The sequence below is a fragment of the Oryctolagus cuniculus genome, chromosome 3 (assembly GCF_051225735.1).
Source record: "Oryctolagus cuniculus isolate XC-2025 breed Fujian yellow rabbit chromosome 3, ASM5122573v1, whole genome shotgun sequence".
Classification (NCBI taxonomy): Eukaryota; Metazoa; Chordata; class Mammalia; order Lagomorpha; family Leporidae; genus Oryctolagus; species Oryctolagus cuniculus.
Window position 1 is genome coordinate 14,987,440 of NC_142869.1, and position 20,027 is coordinate 15,007,466.

Sequence of the window (20,027 nt, forward strand, 5' to 3'; positions counted from 1 at the left end):
CCTTTATTATATGAGTCATAATTCTGGGTACCATTTATCATGACAGACCAATAATTACTCAAAGTTCCACCACCTTCTTTCCTGCTGTGACTCCACAAATGTGATTTTGGATTCTGAGTCACATGACTTTGGATGATGAGGTGACATTCCAGCAGTTCTATCACTTCTGTATTTCTTTATGAGAAACTTGCATTTGCATGTGGGTATTAACAATATTTGATATCCCATAAATAGTTTTAAATTTGGGGTTTCTTTGTTAATCTCTCTAAGGGAATAAAATAATTTTTAAATAGGTGATAACTCATGTTGAGAGAGATTAAAGTAGTTTGCCATACAAATTGTCTTTGCGAGGCTGGAAATACTCGTCAGACTTAACCTGCTGAAATTTTTATCCTTTGATGATTTGCCTAGGAAGGAGGAAAAATATCATTAACCCCTAAATGTTGTAGTATCCCTTTTATCCTCAACTACTAATGGGAATTCTTCATTTGCTAGCACCCTTTATACCAATGTGGAAGATTTACTTCTTGCAGAGAAAGATGCTAAATTGATTTATATGAGTAGGGGAAAAATGAAAAGAGGCCTATATGTTTGGGCTATAGGAGAGAGTTTAGGATATACTTTATGCAAGATTTCAAAGCAGGGATATAAGAACTGGGGAATGGAAGAAGAGCCTTTGGAGAAGTTCTTATTTAGGTTATGTACTTCCCTTTAGTATTTTTGAAAGGAATCCATAAATGATGAAATTCCTTATTGCTGGCTGTGGAATTATGTGTCTGTAAATTTGTTTCATGCAGAGACTTAGCCATGAACATTGTACCTTCATGTTTGTTCCACCTCCTCATTTTCTGTTATGCTTTGCACAGGACTTGGCTTCCCAAACTCATGAAGATGTTTAAACCCCAAAATCTTAACGCTAATGGTTAATGGATTAATGGTGATGAATTAAGGATGAGGACTTGATCCAATTATGGTGTCCATGATTGGACTGGATGAGGTTGCTAGAGTGGGCCTCCAAGTCATTGACTTTAGAAGGAGAATGCACACAGAGTAGATGAAAAGTGTGCTCCATGTCTCCCACCTCCCTGACTCCCCATGTGATCCTCCCCCTACACACATGTTCATCTATCAGACATGGGACTAATGGGGCTTCCTGACCTTAAACTGTGAACACCTAAAGCTACAAGCTGAAATAAACCTTCTTTCCTAAGGAGCTCCTCTCAGGCATTTTAGATTAGTAATGAGAAGTTGACTAGTATACCACTGCACCACTAAACTATTAAAGACTCTAATTTATTTGGCTATGTCTTAAATTTTGATAGGGTTCCCTCAGTTATGTTGTTTGTGAAATGAAATGTTTTTTTTTTTAAACAATTTGGAAAAATAAATTAAGTGTCATGTATATGAATGGATTTCAGCAAAAGGCTACTAGGAATACTTGCACACAGATAGTTAAGATAATTAGATTTATTATGCATTACAGCAAGAGAATTTATACAATAGGGGAATTGGGGACATCCTGGACAGAAGGTGTTGAGAAGAACCTACACAGACACATGAAAAAATGCTCAGGATTACTAGCCTCAGGGAAATGCAAATAACACATCACAATGTGGTGTCTCCTCACTTCAGTTAGAATGACTATTTTCCAAAAATCAGAAAAATAACAAGTGCTAGTGAGGTTGTGGGGAAAGAAGTACCTTAATACACTGTTGGTGGGAATGGAAATTGGCACAACCATTATGGAGAGTAGTATGGATATTCCTCAGAAAACTATGAATAGATCTCCCATATGACCCAACTATCTCACTCCTGGGAATATATCCAAAGGAAATGAAATCAGCATATGAAAGAGACACCTGCACTCCCATGTTTATAGCAGCTCTGATCACAATAGAAAAGATATGCAATCAACTCAGATGTCCTTCAGGTGATGATTGGATAAAGAAAATGTGATATATATATATATATATATTATAGAATGCTACTCAGCTTTAAAAAAGAATGAAATACTGACATTTGCAACAAAATGATACAATTGGAGGTCATTATGCTAAGTGAAATAAGCCAGACCCAGAAAGACAATTATCACATTTTTTTCCTATTTGTGGAAATTAATAGAGAGTATAAAAATTGTGTCAATGTCATATAATTTGATTTTTAGTTATAAATATTTCTCAGCAGAATCATATCATGTAAATGAAAATATATCTTTCTTTCTTCACATTATGATTATCATGGATTTCTCTGTGATATTAATATCTCCATCTTCAAGAAAAAAAATCAGTGTATATGTGTATGTATTAATGTCTACATTTGAAGTTAATGCAGCAAAATGTTAAAATAAATTGTAAAAATAAAGAAAAAAAGAAAAGAAGAACCTACCATAGTTTTGGGATTTAAATAGCTAGGGTTCGAATAGCTAATTTGGGGGAGAGTCTAAGGAAGTGGGAATTTGCTTCGATTGGAAGCTGTCAGAAAGTGGGAGGTGATTGAGTAGCTCGATAAATCTTACATATAGGCAGGGAGAAATAGCAATCCGTTGTTTTGGCCCCAAAAGGGATTGTTTGGTACTTTGTAGATAACGTGGTGGCCTTGTTTTTATCTGTGCCTAAACAAAATTATGCAGTGGCCTTGTCTGATCTCATTTTATTGGAGCTCAGTGTAACCTTGTCTGTGACAATATTTAAGAGATTATTTACCTAGGAGATAGGAGCTATGAATTTCAGGCTAGCATCCAAATGTCAGAGCTTGTTTTAAACAATTTTTCCTCAGTTTCTACTTTGTTCAAGGACCCATGAAGTTACACCACAGGGTGCCAATCTATGATATCCAGATTTTTGCCTTTGCTGGGTTTTGTTGTTTAACATTAGAGGAGTGACCACGGAGCAAAATCTAGTGACCCAGGATTAATCTTTCCTTTTGCTGTAGGATGAGTTGTTGAACTATCTGAAGTGACAAGGTTGTACAGTAACATTTAAGACTGCCAAGAATATATTGCCCAAATGTAATGTAGCCAATATTTAGAGACAAAATACTGTAAATCCTTGTAGATCTCGTAACCAAGGGCTTAGATTGTGAAACCAAGACAATGAAAACATGTCCTAGAATTCAATAGGTCCTGTTTTAGAGAACCCAGTGGCTTTTTTTTGTTACTGACTCTTCTATTTGTCCCTTAGTGTTTACTAAAGTGTAATAAGTAGCATTTGCTATAGTCCAACCTCCCAAGGGTTGGCAGAGAGATCCAGAGCTGTACATTTGTCCATGATAATTACAGCTAATTGATTTAGATTAGTTTGTTGGACTTTCAGGGCAGAAGTGACATTACTTACATGTCTGCTATGATAAGATACAGTTATCAACCACTTTTCCAAATTGTATTGTCCCTACTGAACTGGAGTAATAGAGTATGTATGAAGAATAAATTTGTTATCCCTCCTGGAAGTTTTTTCAAATAACCTGTGCTTGCTGCATTTTGGAAGTTTCTGGTATTATTTTTAAGGAAATATAATTTCCTGGAGGATTAATAGCTTTAAATATTCAGAAATCTCTAATAATAGCAACAAATACACAGGTTACATTAGTGTGTGGTAGCCAGGTATAAGAACTAACATCCTAGTGGAACATAGATTGTATTGGGAGTGTAGTAACATTTCATATGATGGTATCAATTTTGTGTCTCTTGAATTAGAGAAATTCTTCAGTGGAATTATACAGTTCCTACAAGTAGGTTTACATGTCTCTGAAGAGAACAAACTGGCTATTGCAGCCAGAATAGCTCACCAGATTTGTCAGCAGCATCAGGTAAAGGGTGACAGATTCAGTCACTTACTAGATTCAAAATGGCAGCTAGAGTCTAAGAAAAATATATGAACCTTTTGGTTTTTCTGAAGTAGAACAAGGAGATCATATGGAATCAGAAATAAGTGTATGAAGATTAGGAAATAGTTTTAGTTTTAGGGTGCTGCAAAGTTGAACAATAATCAGGACAAGGTGTTGAGTAATTGAAATTAATCTTGTTCCATGTTGGGCAGAAGTTGTTCAATTCTGTGGAATATTATTTGTTTCAATTTTCTTGGGCGAAAGATAGCCATCACAGAATTTAGGAAAAGTCCTAAGAATCACCACTTTAGGTTTTCTACATATTAATGTATATGTATATTTGTATATATTGAATATAAGATTACTTTAGCCACTCAGGGTTTCCTGTATTTCCATGTGAATTTCAGCATCATTTTTTCTAGATCTGAGAAGAATGTCTTTGGTATTTTGATTGGTTTCACATTGAATCTGTAAATTGTTTTCAGTAGTATGGACATTTTGAAAATATTGGTTCTTCCAATCCATGAACATGGAAGATATTTTTCCACTTTTTGATGTCTTCTATTTCTTTCTTTATAATGTTTATTGTAGAGATACTAGCGTCCTTGGTTGAATTTATGCCAAGGTATTTAATTTTTTTTTGCAGCTATCGTGAATGGGATTGATGTTAGAAGTTCTTTCTCAGCCATGGAATTGTCTGTGTATAAAAGGCTATTGATTTTTGTGTGTTGATATTATATCCCGTCACTTTACCAACTCTTTTATGAGTTCCAACAGTCTCTCAGTGGAGTCTGTCTTCTGAAAATAGGGGTAGTTTGACTTCCCCCTTCCCAATTTATATCCCTCTAATTTCTTTTTCTTGGCTAATGGCTCTGGTTAAAAGAAGTTCCAGGACTATACTGAATAACAATGATGAGAGTGGGCATCCTTGTTTGGTTCTGGATCTCAGTGGGAATGTTTCCAATTTTTTCCCATTCAATAGGATGCTGGTTGTGGGTTTGTAATAAATTGCCTTGATTGCATTGAGAAATGTTTCTTCCATAACTAATTTGCTTAAGATTTTCATCATGAAAAGATATTGGATTTTATCAAATGCTTTCTTTGCATCTTTTGAAATAATCATATGGTTTTTGTTCTTCAGTTTGTTAATGTGATGTACCACATTGATTGATTTGCAAATGTTGAACCATACCAGAGATAAATCCCACTTGGTCTAGTAATTGATCTTTCTGATGTGATGTTGGATTCTATTAGCTTGTATTTTGGTGAGACTTTTTGCATCTATGTTCATCAGGGAAGTTGGTCTATAATTCTCTTTCTCTGTTGTACCTTTTTCTGGTTTTGGAATTAAGGCAATGCTGGCCTCATAGGAAGAGTTTAGAAGAATACCCTTCCTTTTAATTTTTTTTTTGAATAGCTTAAGAAGAATTGGAATTATTTCTTCTTTAAAAGTCTGGTAGATTGGGGCTGGCACTTTGGTGCAGTAGGTTAATCCTCTGTCTGCAGTGCTGGCATCCCATTTGGATACCAGTTCAAGTCCTGGGTGCTATTTTCCAATCCAGCTCTCTGCTATGGCCTGGGAAACTGTAGAAGATAGCCCAAGGCCTTGGGCCCCTGCACCTACATGGGAGACTGGGAAGAAGTTCTTGGCTCCTGGCTTTGATCAGCACAGCTCTGGTCATTGTGGCCATTTGGGGAGTGAACCAGTGGGAGGAAGAAGACCTTTTTTTTCATTTACATATAATTCTTTTATTTATTTTTTCTTTTCTTTTTTAACTTTTATTTAATAAATATAAATTTTCAAAATACAACTTCTGGATTATAGCGGCTTTTCTCCCCCATAACCTTCCTGCCACCCACAACCCTCCCATCTCCCACTCCCTCTCCCATCCTATTCTTCATCAAAATTCATTTTCAATTATCTTTATATACAGAAGATCAATTTAGTATATACTAAGTAAAGATTTCAACAGTTTGCACCCACACAGAAACACAACTAATAAAGTACTATTTGAGTACTAGTTATACTGTTAATTCACATAGTACAACACATTAAGGACAGAGATCCTGCATGGGGAGTAAGTGCACAGTGACTCCTGTTGTTGATTTAACAATTGACACTCTTATTTATGACGTCAGTAATCACCCAAGGCTCTTGTCATGAGTTGCCAAGGCTATGGAAGCCTCTTGAGTTCGCCAACTCCGATCTTATTTAGACAAGGCCATAGTCAAAGTGGAAGTTCTCTCCTCCCTTCAGAGAAAGACACCTCCTTCTTTGATGGCCCGTTCTTTCCTCTGATATCTCACTCACAGCCTAACTCTTCCCTGAGATTTCACACTCTCCATTTTTTTTAAACTTTCTTCCCCTAGATTAGAGCAGTAAGCTCCCTGTGTATTCCACCATCTTGTATTCTCCCCAATGAATTCACTTTTTAAGATTTACTTATATTATTTGAAAGGCAGAGTTACAGAGAGAGAGGGGAAGAGAGCGAGATCAAGATCAAGAATGAGAACGAGTGAGAGAGAGAGAGAGAGAAAGGTCTTCTATCCACTGGTTCACTCCCTAAATGGCCTCAATGGTTAGGGTGATATTGGGCTCAAGCTGGGAGCCCAGAGATTCTTCTGGGTCTCCCATGTGGGTAGCAGTACCCAAGCTCTTGGGCCATCTTCCTCTGCTTTCCCAGGTGCATTAGCAGGGAGCTGGATAGGAAGTAGAGCATCTAGGATATGAACTGGCACCCATATGGGATGTTGCTATTGCAGGCAGCAGCTTTTACCCACTATGCAACAGTGCTGGTGCCCCAGTGAATCTTTTTGAAGATCCTTTACATATTGCATTATTTGGATGTGGTATGATTTAGACCCAAATATTGCTCTGTCTGATGTAGCAGGCAAATCAGGAAGATTAAAAAATATGAGCATCAATCCAGTTAACCATGGGTTATATTAATTCCTTGGATAGAGTTAAATCCCTGACATTCCTTCAGAAAGTCACAGTGATAATTTGATGGTCATGGTTCTATTCAGTGTGTTAGAAAAACTGATCAAATGGATGCAGACAGGCACTTGAAACTCCTTCACAGGGTGACAAGAGGAAACACCAAAATAGGAATGAGACTGTGAAAAATGTGATTAGTGCTGTTCCCGCATCTTGTGTCACTGTTGTCCAGATCACTTCATTACATTTTCAAGTTGGGCCTGGTATAAACATGCTTTGAAAATACACATTTTTATTTTATAAAAGTGTTCTGCTGTAATTGTTTTCATGAACAGACTATTCATGTTTCTGTGGTAGGAATCTGAACACCACCAACCTCCGGTACCTCAGCAGCAGGCAGGCCCTGGAAGATGTTGCCAACTTCCGAAGGGGGATCGTGGAGAAACTGGGCCTCTTCAACAATAAGTGGATCCTGGTTGGTGGTTCTTATGGAGGATCCCTGGCAGCTTGGCTAAGGACAAAATACCCTGACCTATTTGTAGCAGCTCTGGCCAGCAGTGCGCCACTCAAAGCAAAAGCTGACTTTTACGGTGAGTGTATTCACAATACAAGTGAGTGAATGACCTGGACAGATGGATCATTGAATAACACATAAGGGTCTATACCCACCTTCCACATGAAACAACTCCATAGAGAATCCAAAGATATTGTGGCTGGTGGTGATTATCTGTATTTGCAGACATTATTGATTAGTGATAACTTCTTACTGGGTGAAGTAGGTTATGTCTCAGCTGTTGATTTGATAGCAAAAAGAGTCTTTGATTTATCTATTTCCAAAGAAGTACAGGAAAAGCTCTTATTTTTAAGGGCAACATTTCCTATTTCAAAGTTGCCTTTTAATTCACCTTCCTACCGTCTGAGTTGAAAATTATCTATAATTCACATCCCTAGGATTTTCTTATGTAGGTGAACACTGTTGATTGGCAATTTGGGCCTGCAACTAGGCTCCTGGCACAAATGAACAAGGTATCAAACTTTTTCTCAACTGACTTTTCCTTGCAAAGCAATAACAAAATTGAAAAAGCAACCATAAAAACCCAGACATACAGTTTGGATAAAATCTGCTTTAATCTTTGGATTTCTTTGAGATGAATAAGTATCCATCCATAAGCTAGTTCAAGTATTGGGCCATTACCACCCACATGGGAGACCAGGATGAAACACCTGGCTCCTGCCTTCAGTCTGACCCAGCCCTGGTTGTTGTGGCCATCTGGAAAGTGAACCAGCAGATAGAAGATCTGTGTCTCTCTGTCACTCTGCCTTTCAAATAAATGAGTAAATAAATCTTCAAAAATTCTGCTAAAATCATTTTTTGAAATCCATCATATGAGGGATCTTCAAAAGTTGTGAAAAATGAATATTATGAAAAAAAAACCTGTGCAGGGATTTCAAAACTTTTTTGGACAAAATGATCTTATTTTAAAATTTATTTATTTATTTGAGAGAGAGAGAGAGAGAGAGAGAGAGAGAGAGAGAGTTCCATCAGCTGGTTCAACCCCCCAAATACCTACAAGGGCCAGGACCAGGTTGGGCTTGAAGATGGGATCTGAGAACACACAGGTGGTAGGAACCCAATTACTTGAGCTGTCACTGTTGCCATTCAGTGTCTGCATTAGCAGAGAGCTAGAATTGGAAGCTGGAGCTGGGGGTCAAGCCTATGTATTCTGATATGGGACACTGGTGTCTTAATTTCTAGGCTCAATTTATAAATCTATTTTTTTAAGAATTATTTTTATTTATTTGAAAGACAGAGTTACAGAGAAAGGTAGAGACAGAGAGACAGAGTCTTCTATTCCACTGGTTCACTTGCCAGATGGCCCCTGAAGCCAGGAGCCAGGAGTTTCCTGTGGGTACAGAGGCCCAAGGACTTGGGCCATCTTCTACTGCTTTCCCAGGCCATAGCAGAGAGCTGGATCGGAAGTGGAGCAGCAGGGACTCAAACTGGCGCCCACATGGGATGCCAGCACTGCAGGCCAGGGCTTTAACCCACTGCGCCACAGTGCTGGGCCCTATAAACCTATTTTTAAGTTGATTTTTCCATGAAGTTTTTTTAAAAAGTATTTTATCTATTTAAAGTTTTTTAAAATGTATTTATTTGAGAGGTAGAGTTATAGACAGAAGGAGGAAGAGACAGAAGAAAGATCTTTCTTTCGCTCATTCATTCCCTAAATGGCCACAATGGCTGGAGCTGAGCCGATCTGAAGCCAGGAGACACAAGCTTCTTCCGGGTCTCCCTCGTGGGTGCAGGGGCATGAACGCTTAGGCCATATTCTACTGTTTTCCCAGGCTATGAGCAGAGAGCTGGGTCGGAAGAGAAGCAGCCAGGGCCTGAACCGGTGCCCATATGGGAACTGCTACACCACAGCGCCGACTCCTATTTATTTACTTATTTATTTATTTAAAGTTAGAGTGACACAGAAGGAAGGGGATAGAGAGATGGAAAGAGAGTAGGAGAGAGTGAGAAATTGGGGTGGGGGGGATCTTTCATCTCCCATTCATTCCATAAATGCCTGCAATAGCCGAGCCTGCTCAAGGCCAAAGTCAGGAGCCAGAAACTCCAAAGGTTTCTTCTATGTAGATGGCAGGAACCCAAAATTCTTGAGCCATAATCTGCTGAATAGGAAGTGAAGGAGGGTCACAATCTCAGGCACTCTGATGAGGGATGTGGGTATCGCAAACTATCACCTAATCTGCTGTGCCGCTCACTCCATCTCTGTGAATTTTTTGAAGTACCCTTCTATAAAGGAGAAAATATTACAAACTGAGAAGAATTAAATTCTATTAAAGAATGCAATTAAATAATACTAATTCACAGTCTTACCATTACTGCTGTTATTTTTCATACTTGTAGAGTTCCTTGAAGTAGTTCAAACTTCTCTGGCTGCTTATAACAGTGACTGCCCAAAAGCAGTGAAAAATGCTTCAGCTACCCTGGAGGAGATCCTGAGCTATCCAGACCTCCACATAAAGGTTGCAATTGACTTCAAGTAAGTGGACTAGTTTGTGTGTGAAAGAATCTACGCCCAAACAGTTTTCATTTGAATTTTACACCATTCATGTCCTTTAAGGAAGTCTGCTTATCTAGGAAGAAGACGGAACACTTTTATTCTTTTGGGATGTTGTTTATGTTACAGACTTTTATATTATCTAAGAAAAGGGAGTGAGATCACTGCGCGTGTTGTAAAACTGATGGGAGTGAATAGCAGAGAGGAAAAGTGTGGGCGCAACAGGTGCAGGCTCACAGAGGATAGGACAGGAAGGATGTCCCCAGTGGGATCCTTCAGCTGCCCTGACAGCCAACAGCTCCAGGCACCACAAAGCACTTATCCTAGCAGAAGGGAACCCAGAGGAGGAAGTTTGCAGTTCCCATGAGGCAAACCTAGGTGAAGCTTCTCAAGCATAGAGAAGACAAAGAACCTATGTGGTGCTGGAGATGTCAAGAGCTGAACAAAAAGTATGCTTGTATTGGGATTCTCCCTGATTGAAGAAGGAAATCTTTGTTCTATCATTTAGACTGCAAATTTCCCCCAGTAATGGAGGAGGGTCTTTCCTCCCCGCCCCGCCACCTCCTTCCTTCCCCCTCCTCTTCCCCTCCCTCCCTCCCTTCTCCTCCTCCTCTCTCTCCTTCTCTCTCTCTCCTTCTCTCTCTCTCTCTCCCCTTATCTCTCTCTAAGTGGGAGATCTACAAACTAAGGATAAGAAGCTGTGGTGTTTGTCTTTCCCTCCAAAAATGAAAGAATATCTTCAGGAGTACACAGGGATCTAAAGGCAGTACCTAGTTTCATTCTTGGTGGTACTTAGGTTACAGCAAAGAAAGGAGGGGGTGACAGCCTAAAAGAAAACACTGTGTCAGGCCGCAGTACCACTTCAGCAAGGTGAAGATCTAGAGCTGTCAGAAGTTGTGCTGGCAGCATCACTCTTGTGCATGTGTGTCTCCTCTGCACTATGTCTCTCTTCCTTTGGCTCTGGGAGATTAATTAGATTTTGAGGATGATAAAATGTACCAGCAGGGGGTGCCATTTCCTCAAATTTCCTTTCTTGGATGATTAAAGGTCATTTGTAGATTCTGTGTCTTTGCAGACTAGAGGAGGCTAATTGTGAGTGCATCAAATAATAGAGGTCTCTTGGTCACGGCGCTGTCTAAATTGAGCATTTTCCAGATGAGAGGAGAGCACAGCTGTCATCCCCACTTGCTCTGTTTTGTGCCATGGGGTAAATGTCACCCATTGACCACAAGGGGACAGGAGAAGATCATGGAAGTGGGTCAACAGACTGAACACTTTTAGTGGAAAGCCATCAGCATACACCACCTGCCAATGGAAAGTCACGTTAGTAGTTTTGTTTAAATCAAAAGCATTTGGGTTTTGTGTTTATAGATTTTCAATTCTGTTTGAGGAAGAAGGTCTTCAAACCTTAACTCATTGATCATATTTTACCTTTAAGCTGCAGAATTAAGTAAAGGCATGCTTGCTAGTGCACATTCTAATATTCCATTAACTTACTAGCAGATAATGTTTTTCCAGACTGTCAGTTTGCTCCATGTTCCAATTTATGTTCTTAGAGATACCTTAGTCCATGTAGGGATCTCATGGGGGACTTGGCAGGTTTGTTTCAGACTAGTACAGGCAGCAGGAAGTTCCTTGGTGAGTTGAGACTTGCAGGAGGGCACTGCCTGCTGCTGCCTTGAACCTTAGGCAATGTGACTGCTCATACCTGGAACCTTCATGGCCTTGTTTGTTCAGAACCCTGCCCCAGAAATCCAAAGTGGTCTGTCTGTGACCCCAGCACCAATGGGAGGGACCAGAATTCTGGATTTCCAAAGCCAATCTCCCAGTTTAGAACCATCTGCTTCCGATTCTTCTCTGCTTGACCTGGAATCTGATTCAAGTTTTGTTTACCCTTCTGAGTACTCCAGATTCAAAAACAATGAACTAGGGTTCAGAAGAGCCAGGCACTAGTCCTAATGATACCTGTTTGACTTATAAAAGATGATACCCTGATCCTAACTCAAGCTGCATCCCTTTGCATTCCTGAATCTTTGTAGGAATCAAAAGAAGACCTTCCTTTTTCTCTCTTTCATTTATTCTGTCCTTCCAATACCATTTCCACCTACACCTTTGACTTCTTTCTATTCTGCTAGGCTTCTATGCAATCTGATTATAATAAAATATTCAAGAGACCCTCTAAATACAGTTTTGACTCTAGGATGCTTCTAAAGACTGATTCTGTGCTCCTCCTCCTACCATAGATTTATTGGACTAGATGGCAATGTTTCTTTCTGTTTGAAAATTTATTTAACTTGAAAGAAATGCGCACGAGAGAGAGAGAGAGAGAGAGAGAGAGATCTCCTAACCACTGGATAACTCAACAAATGCCCACAACAGCCAGTGCTAGGCGAGGACAAATTCAGGGGCCTGGAAGTCAATCTAGGTCTCTCCTGTGGGTGGCAGGGACCCAACTACTTGAGCCATCACCTACTGCTTCCCACTTTATACATTAGTAGAAAGCTGGAATTGGAAACAGAGCTGACACTCAAACTCAGGCTCTCCAATATAGGGTATGGGCACACCAAGTGGCACTTAACTGATGACTGATGTTACTGTTGCTGGTGGAAGTTTACCAGGCTAGTCTATGCACAGAGTTGAGAACTATTAAAGAGAGGGAATATAGTCAAGAGGATTCTTGTCCCTGGAGAAGAAAGGCTTAACTATTAGATATATCCAGTAAAGGAAAAAGTATTTGATCAAGGGATGGGAAACCAGTAACAGGATGAATTAAACTTTTTTGCCCCATGGATAGAAACTGGTGTAGTAACATCTTTTTCTTTTATATTTCATCTCTTTAATGTTTTTCTCCCATCTCACCCTCTTTCTTTCTCTTTCTGGAAGGAGTGGGAGTGGAGGGATTAAATGTCAGGTTGAAGAAGATTGGGCTCAGTGGGGAGGATTGGGGGAACTCAGTTCAGATGGAAAGTTGAAGTTTACAGGCACAGTGACAGGACCTGACAACACAGCTTGCAACTGGAGACCCAGGCTGACAACCAGAGGAACATTTTAGGGGCTCAGCATCTGTCCTCAGCATGTTGGCCAATGCTGCCACATAAGAAAGATTCTCAGCTGCTCTCACTCTTTCAGTCTTCCAAGATGCTTTGCCCTCAAAATCCGACCCTACTCAAAGTACTTTCAGAACTAACTCTTCTTTCTAGTTCTCAAATAAAAATTCACTCATGGTCCTCATTACTGCCAAAACATAAGGACTTTATTGGACAGCTGGCAGTTAGTTTCCTAGCCACTAGGATGTTAATCATGACAAGACTGTGACTATTTAGAATAAGTGTTCCCAAACTTTAACATTCTACTAAATAGACTATCTAAAAAGCTTAATTATATATATTTCTTAAAGTAATCACACACACACACACATACAAGCATGCTTATTAACAAAATAAATGAATTTCGTGGAGCTGGATTTTTTAAAGAATTTATTTATTTATTTATTTATTTGAGAGGTAGACTCACAGAGAGGATGAGACACAAAGAAAGATCTTCCACCTGCTGGTTCACTCCCCAAATGTCTGCAATGCCTGAAGCTGGGCCAGTCTGAAGCCAGGTGCCAGAAGCTTCTTCCAAGTCTCCCATGTGGCTGTGGGGGCCCAAAGCACTTGGGCCATCTTCCACTGCTTTCCCAGTCCACAGGCAGAGAGCTAGATCAGAAGCAGAGCACAAACTAGCGTCCATATGAGATGCTGGCACCACAGGTGGAAGCTTAGCCTACTATGTCACAGTGCCGGTCCAATGACCTGGATGTTTCCAAGAGAAGGTACATAATAATCAGTTCATAGGATCCCAGCAAGTATTCATAGGACTCTAAGGCCATACCTCTCTTTTATAGATGATGCAATAAAACAGGGGAGTTTAGTGATTTTTGCCCAAAAATCACAGACCCAGAAACATAATCTAGATTTCTAGTTTTCAGTGGTATTTCTTTTTTTTTTTTTTTTTTTTTTTTTTTTTTTTTTTATCTTTTATTTAATGAATATAAATTTCCAAAGTACGTCTCATGGGTTACAATGGCTTTCCCCCCCATACCGTCCCTCCCACCCACCACCCTCCCCTTTCCCACTCCCTCTCCCCTTCCATTCACATCAAGATTCATTTTCGATTATCTTAGTATACAGAAGATCAGCTTAGTATACCTTAAGTAAGGATTTCAACAGTTTGTTCCCACACAGAAACATAAAGTGAAAAATAATAGATGATTTTTTTTTAAATGATGATGAAATCAGATCAGACCTATTGTCATGTTTAATCCCAGTGAGAGTCAAGTTGGGAATTGATAGTTTCTTTTCTTTTTTTTTTAACAGAAGATCAGTTTAGTGTACATTAAGTAAAGATTTCAACAGTTTGCACCCCCATAGAAACACAAAGTGAAATATACTGTTTGAGTACTCGTTATAGCATTAAGCCTCAGTGTACAGCACATTAAGGACAGAGATCCTACATGAGGAGTAAGTGCACAGTGACTCCTGTTGTTGACTTTACAAATTGACACTCCTGTTTATGGCATCAGTAATCTCCCTATGCACCAGTCATGAGTTTCCAAGGCTATGGAAGCCCCTTGAGTTCTCCGACTCTTATCTTGTTTAGACAAGGTCATAGTCAAAGTGGAGGTTCTCTCCTCCCTTCAGAGAAAGGCACCTCCCTCTTTGAAGACCTGTTCTTTCCACTGGGATCTCACTCACAGAGATCTTTTTGCCAGAGTGTCTTGGCTTTCCATGCCTGAAATACTCTCATGGGCTTTTCAGCCAGATCCGAGTGCCTTTAGGGCTGATTCTGAGGCCAGAGTGCTATTTAGGACATCTGCCATTCTATGAGTCTGCTGAGTATCTCACTTCCCATGTTGGATCACTCTCCCCTTTATTTATTCTATCGGTTAGTGTTAGCAGATACTAGACTTGTTTATGTGCTCCCTTTGACTCTTAGTCCTTTCATTATGATCAATTGTGAACTGAAATTGATCACTTGGAATAGTGAGATGGCATTGGCACATGCCACCTTGATGGGATTGAATTGGAATCCCCTAGTATGTTTCCAACTCTACCAATTGGGGCAAGTCAGCCCGAGCATGCCCCAAATTATACATCTCTTCCCTCTCTTATTCCCACTTTTATGTTTAACAGGGATCACATTTCAGTTAATTTTCAACACTTAAGAATAACTGTGTGATAATTACAGAATTAAACCAGTCATATTAAGTAGAACAGACAAAAAAAAAATACTATGAGGGATAATGTATTAAGTTGTCCATTAGCAGTCAGGGCTATGCTGATCAAGTCACCATTTCTCATAGTGTCCCTTTCACTTCAGGAGGTTTCCTTTTTGGTGTTCAGTCAGTTGTCACCGATCAGGGAGAACATATGGTATTTGTCCCTTTGGGACTGGCTTACTTCACTCAGCATGATGTGTTCCAGATTCCTCCATTTTGTTGCAAATGACTGGATTTCGTTGTTTCTTACTGCGGTATAGTATTCTAAAGAATACATATCCCATAATTTCTTTATCCAGTCTACCATTGATGGGCATTTAGGTTGGTTCCAGGTCTTGGCTATTGTGAATTGTGCTGCAATAAACATTAGGGTGCAGACTGCTTTTTTCTTTATCAATTTAAACTCCTTTGGGTAAATTCCAAGGAGTGGGATGGCTGGGTCGAACGGTAGGGTTATATTCAGGTTTCTGAGGAATCTCCAGACTGATTTCCATAGTGGCTTAACCAGTTTGCATTCCCACCAACAGTGGGTTAGTGTCCCTTTTTCCCCACATCCTCGCCAGCATCTGTTGTTGGTAGATTTCTGTATGTGAGCCATTCTAACCGGGGTGAGGTGAAACCTCATTGTGCTTTTGATTTGCATTTCCCTGATTGCTAGTGACCTTGAACATTTTTTCATGTGCCTGTTGGCCATTTGGATTTCCTCTTTTGAAAAATGTCTATTGAAGTCCTTGGCCCATCTCTTAAGTGGGTTGTTGGTTTTGTTTTTGTGGAGTTTCTTGATCTCTTTGTAGATTCTGGTTATTAACCCTTTATCAGTTGCATAGTTTGCAAATATTTTTTCCCATTCTGTCGGTTGTCTCTTCACTCTCCTGACTGTTTCTTTTGCAGTAAAGAAACTTCTCAATTTGATGCAATCCCAATAGTTGATTTTGGCTTTGACTGTCTGTGCCTCCCGGGTCTTTTCCAGAAATTCTTTGCCTGTGCCAATATCTTGAAGGGTTTCTCCAATGTTCTCTAATAACTTAATGGTGTCAGGACGTAGATTTAGGTCTTTAATCCACGTTGAGTGGATTTTTGTGTAAGGTGTAAGGTAGGGGTCTTGCTTCATGCTTCTGCACGTGGAAATCCAGTTTTCCCAGCACCATTTATTGAATAGACTGTCCTTGCTCCAGGAATTAGTTTTAGATCCTTGATCAAATATAAGTTGGCTGTAGATGTTTGGGTTGATTTCTGGTGTTTCAATTCTGTTCCATTGGTCTATCCATCTGTTTCTGTACCAGTACCATGCTGTTTTGATTACAACTGCCCTGTAGTATGTCCTGAAGTCTGGTATTGTGATGCCTCCGGCTTTGTTTTTGTTGTACAAGATTGCTTTAGCTATTCGAGGTCTCTTGTGCCTCCATATGAATTTCAGCATCATTTTTTCTAGATCTGCGAAGAATGTCTTTGGTATCTTGATTGGGATTGCATTGAATCTATAAATTGCTTTTGGGAGAATGGACATTTTGATGATGTTGATTCTTCCAATCCATGAGCATGGAAGATTTTTCCATTTTTTGGTATCCTCTTCTATTTCTTTCTTTAAGGTTTTGTAATTTTCATCGTAGAGATCTTTAACGTCCTTGGTTAAGTTTATTCCAAGGTATTTGATTGTTTTTGTAGCTATTGTGAATGGGATTGATCTTAGCAGTTCTTTCTCAGTCATGGCATTACTTGTGTATACAAAGGCTGTTGATTTTTGTGCATTGATTTTATATCCTGCCACTTTGCCAAACTCCTCTATGAGTTCCAATAGTCTCTTAGTAGAGTTCTTTGGATCCTCTAAGTACAGAATCATATCGTCTGCAAAGAGGGATAGTTTGACTTCTTCCTTCTTGATTTGTATTCCTTTGATTTCTTTTTCTTGTCTGATGGCTCTGGCTAAAACTTCCAGAACTATGTTAAATAGCAGTGGTGAGAGTGGGCATCCCTGCCTGGTGCCAGATTTCAGTGGAAATGCTTCCAACTTTTCCCCATTCAATAGGATGCTGGCTGTGGGTTTTTTATAAATTGCTTTGATTATATTGAGGAATGTTCCTTCTATACCCAATTTGCTTAGAGTTTTCATCATGAAAGGGTGTTGAATTTTATCAAATGCTTTCTCTGCATCAATTGAGATAATCATATGGTTTTTCTTCTGCAGTCTGTTAATGTGGTGAATCACATTGATTGATTTGCGAATGTTGAACCATCCCTGCATACCAGGGATGAATCCCACTTGGTCTGGGTGGATGATTTTCCTGATGTGTTGTTGTATTCTATTGGCCAGAATTTTATTGAGGATTTTTGCATCTATGTTCATCAGGGATATTGGTCTGTAATTTTCTTTCAGTGCTGCATCTTTCTCTGGCTTAGGGATTAAGGTGATGCTGGCTTCATAGAAAGAATTTGGGAGGATTCCCTCTTCTTCGATTGTTCTGAATAGTTTGAGAAGAAATGGGATTAGTTCTTCTTTAAATGTCTGGTAGAATTCAGCAGTGAATCCATCTGGTCCTGGGCTTTTCTTTGTTGGGAGGGCCTTTATTACTGTTTCAATTTCTGTTTCAGTTATGGGTCTATTTAGGTTTTCGATGTCTTCATGGTTCAATTTTGGTAGATTGCATGTGTCCAGGAATCTATCCATTTCTGATAGGTTTTCCTGTTTGCTGGCATACAGGTCCTTGTAGTAATTTCTGATGATTCTTTTTATTTCTGTGGTGTCTGTTGTTACGTTTCCTTTTTCATCTCTGATTTTATTGATTTGGGTCTTTTCTCTTCTTTTTTTAGTTAGTTGGGCCAATGGGGTGTCAATTTTGTTTATTTTTTCAAAAAACCAGCTTCTTGCTTGGCTGATTTTTTGTAATGTTTTTTTGGATTCAATCCTGTTAATTTCTTCTCTGGTTTTAATTATTTCTCTTCTCCTACTAGATTTGGGTTTGGTTTGCTGCAGTTTTTCTAGGTCCTTGAGGTGCGCTGAAAGCTCATTTATTTGGTACCTTTCCAATTTCTTGATATAGGCACCTATTGCTATAAATTTGCCTCTCAATACTGCTTTTGCTGTATCCCATAAGTTTTGATATGTTGTGTTGTTGTCTTCATTTACTTCCAGAAAGTTTTTGATTTCTCTTTTGATTTCTTGAATGACCCAGTGTTCATTCAGGAGCATGTTGTTCAGTCTCCATGTGTTTGCATACTTTCTGGGGTTTCCTGAGTTGCTAATTTCCAGCTTCATCCCGCTGTGGTCTGAGAAGCTGCATGGTATGATTCTAATTCTTTTAAATTTGCTGAGACTTGCTTTATGGCCTAGTATGTGATCAATCCTAGAGAAGGTTCCATGCGCTGCTGAGAAGAATGTGAAGTCTGTAGATGTAGGGTTGAAAGTTCTGTAGATATCTGTTAGATCCATTTGGGCAATAGTGTCAATTAAATCTGCTGTTTCCTTGTTGATCTTCTGTCCGGATGATCTGTCTATTTCTGAGAGTGGAGTATTGAAGTCGCCCAGTACTATTGTATTGGAATCTAAATCTCCCTTTAAGTCCCTTAACATATCTTTTAAATAGACCGGTGCCCTGTAATTAGGTGCATATACATTTATAATAGTTACATCTTCCTGTTGAATTGAACCCTTAATCATTATATAGTGTCCCTCTTTGTCTCTCTTAACAGTTTTTGTATTAAAGTTTATTTTGTCTGATATCAATATGGCTACACCTGCTTTTTTTTGGTTTCTGTTGGCATGGAATATCTTTTTCCAACCTTTCACTTTCAGTCTGCATGCCTCTTTGTTAGAGAGATGTGTTTCTTGTAGGCAGCAAATAGTTGGGTTGTGTTCTGTGAGCCAGTCAGCTAAACGGTGTCTTTTAACTGAAGAATTCAGACCATTAATGTTCAATGTGACAATTGATATGTAGTGACTTTGCCCTGCCATTTTCCCGGAAATATTTTCTAGTATATGCTTTGAGCTTCCCATGCTCTTTTACTGGTAGGTGTTCTTCCTTTCCCTTCTTTCATATTGATGGCCGTGTTTCTGTGTTTCTGAGTGTAGCACATCTTTAAGTATCTTTTGCAGGGCCGGACGAGTGGCCACAAAGTCTTTCAATTTCTGTTTGCTATGAAAGGTCTTTATTTCACCTTCATTCACAAATGAGAGCTTGGCAGGATATAATATTCTGGGCTGGCAATTTTTCTCTCTTAGCACCTGTGCTATGTCTCGCCATTCCCTCCTAGCTTGTAGGGTTTCTGATGAGAAGTCAGCTGTGAGTCTGATTGGAGATCCTCTGAGAGTAATCTGACGTTTCTCTCTTGCACATTTTAGGATCTTTTCTTTATGTTTCACTGTGGTAAGTTTAATTACCACGTGTCGTGGTGAGGATCTCTTTTGGTCATGTTTATTGGGGGTTCTATGAGCTTCCTGTACTAGGATATCTCTGTCCTTCTCCAAACCTGGAAAGTTCTCTGCTAGTATCTCACTAAAAAGGCCTTCCAATCCTTTCTCTCTCTCCATGCCTTCAGGAACTCCTAGAACTCGAATGTTGGTTTTTTTAATAGTATCCTGTAGATTCCCAACAATATTTTTCAGGTTTCTAATTTCCTCTTCTTTTCTTTGGTTTGACTGTATGTTTTCCTGTGCTCTATCTTCTAAGTCCGATATTCTCTCTTCTGCTTCACCCATTCTGTTTTTAAGGCTTTCTAATGTGTTTGTCATTTGATCTATTGAGCTCTTCATTTCATTTTGATTTCTCTTGACTATTACACTTTCCTGTTCTACTAGTTTCTGAGTTTCATTTTGACTCTTCCTTAAAATTTCATTTTCACGAGAAAGATTTTCAATCTTGTCCATTAAGGATTTCTGTAGTTCAAGGATTTGCTTTTGAAAACTTCTAAATGTTCTTATCATAAATTTTTTGAAATCCGTATCTTG

General features: G+C 39.2%; 1 protein-coding gene across 1 annotated transcript in view; it reads left to right on the forward strand.

Moving 5' to 3' along the window:
- Positions 1-20,027, forward strand: part of FAM124B (family with sequence similarity 124 member B) — a 186,545-nt gene that overhangs the window by 123,921 nt on the left and 42,597 nt on the right. The window contains exons 3-4 of the mRNA XM_089328964.1: positions 7,118-7,350; positions 9,672-9,807. Of these exons, the coding sequence (XP_089185090.1) occupies positions 7,118-7,350; positions 9,672-9,807 (369 nt within the window). The remainder of the gene's footprint in view (positions 1-7,117; positions 7,351-9,671; positions 9,808-20,027) is intronic.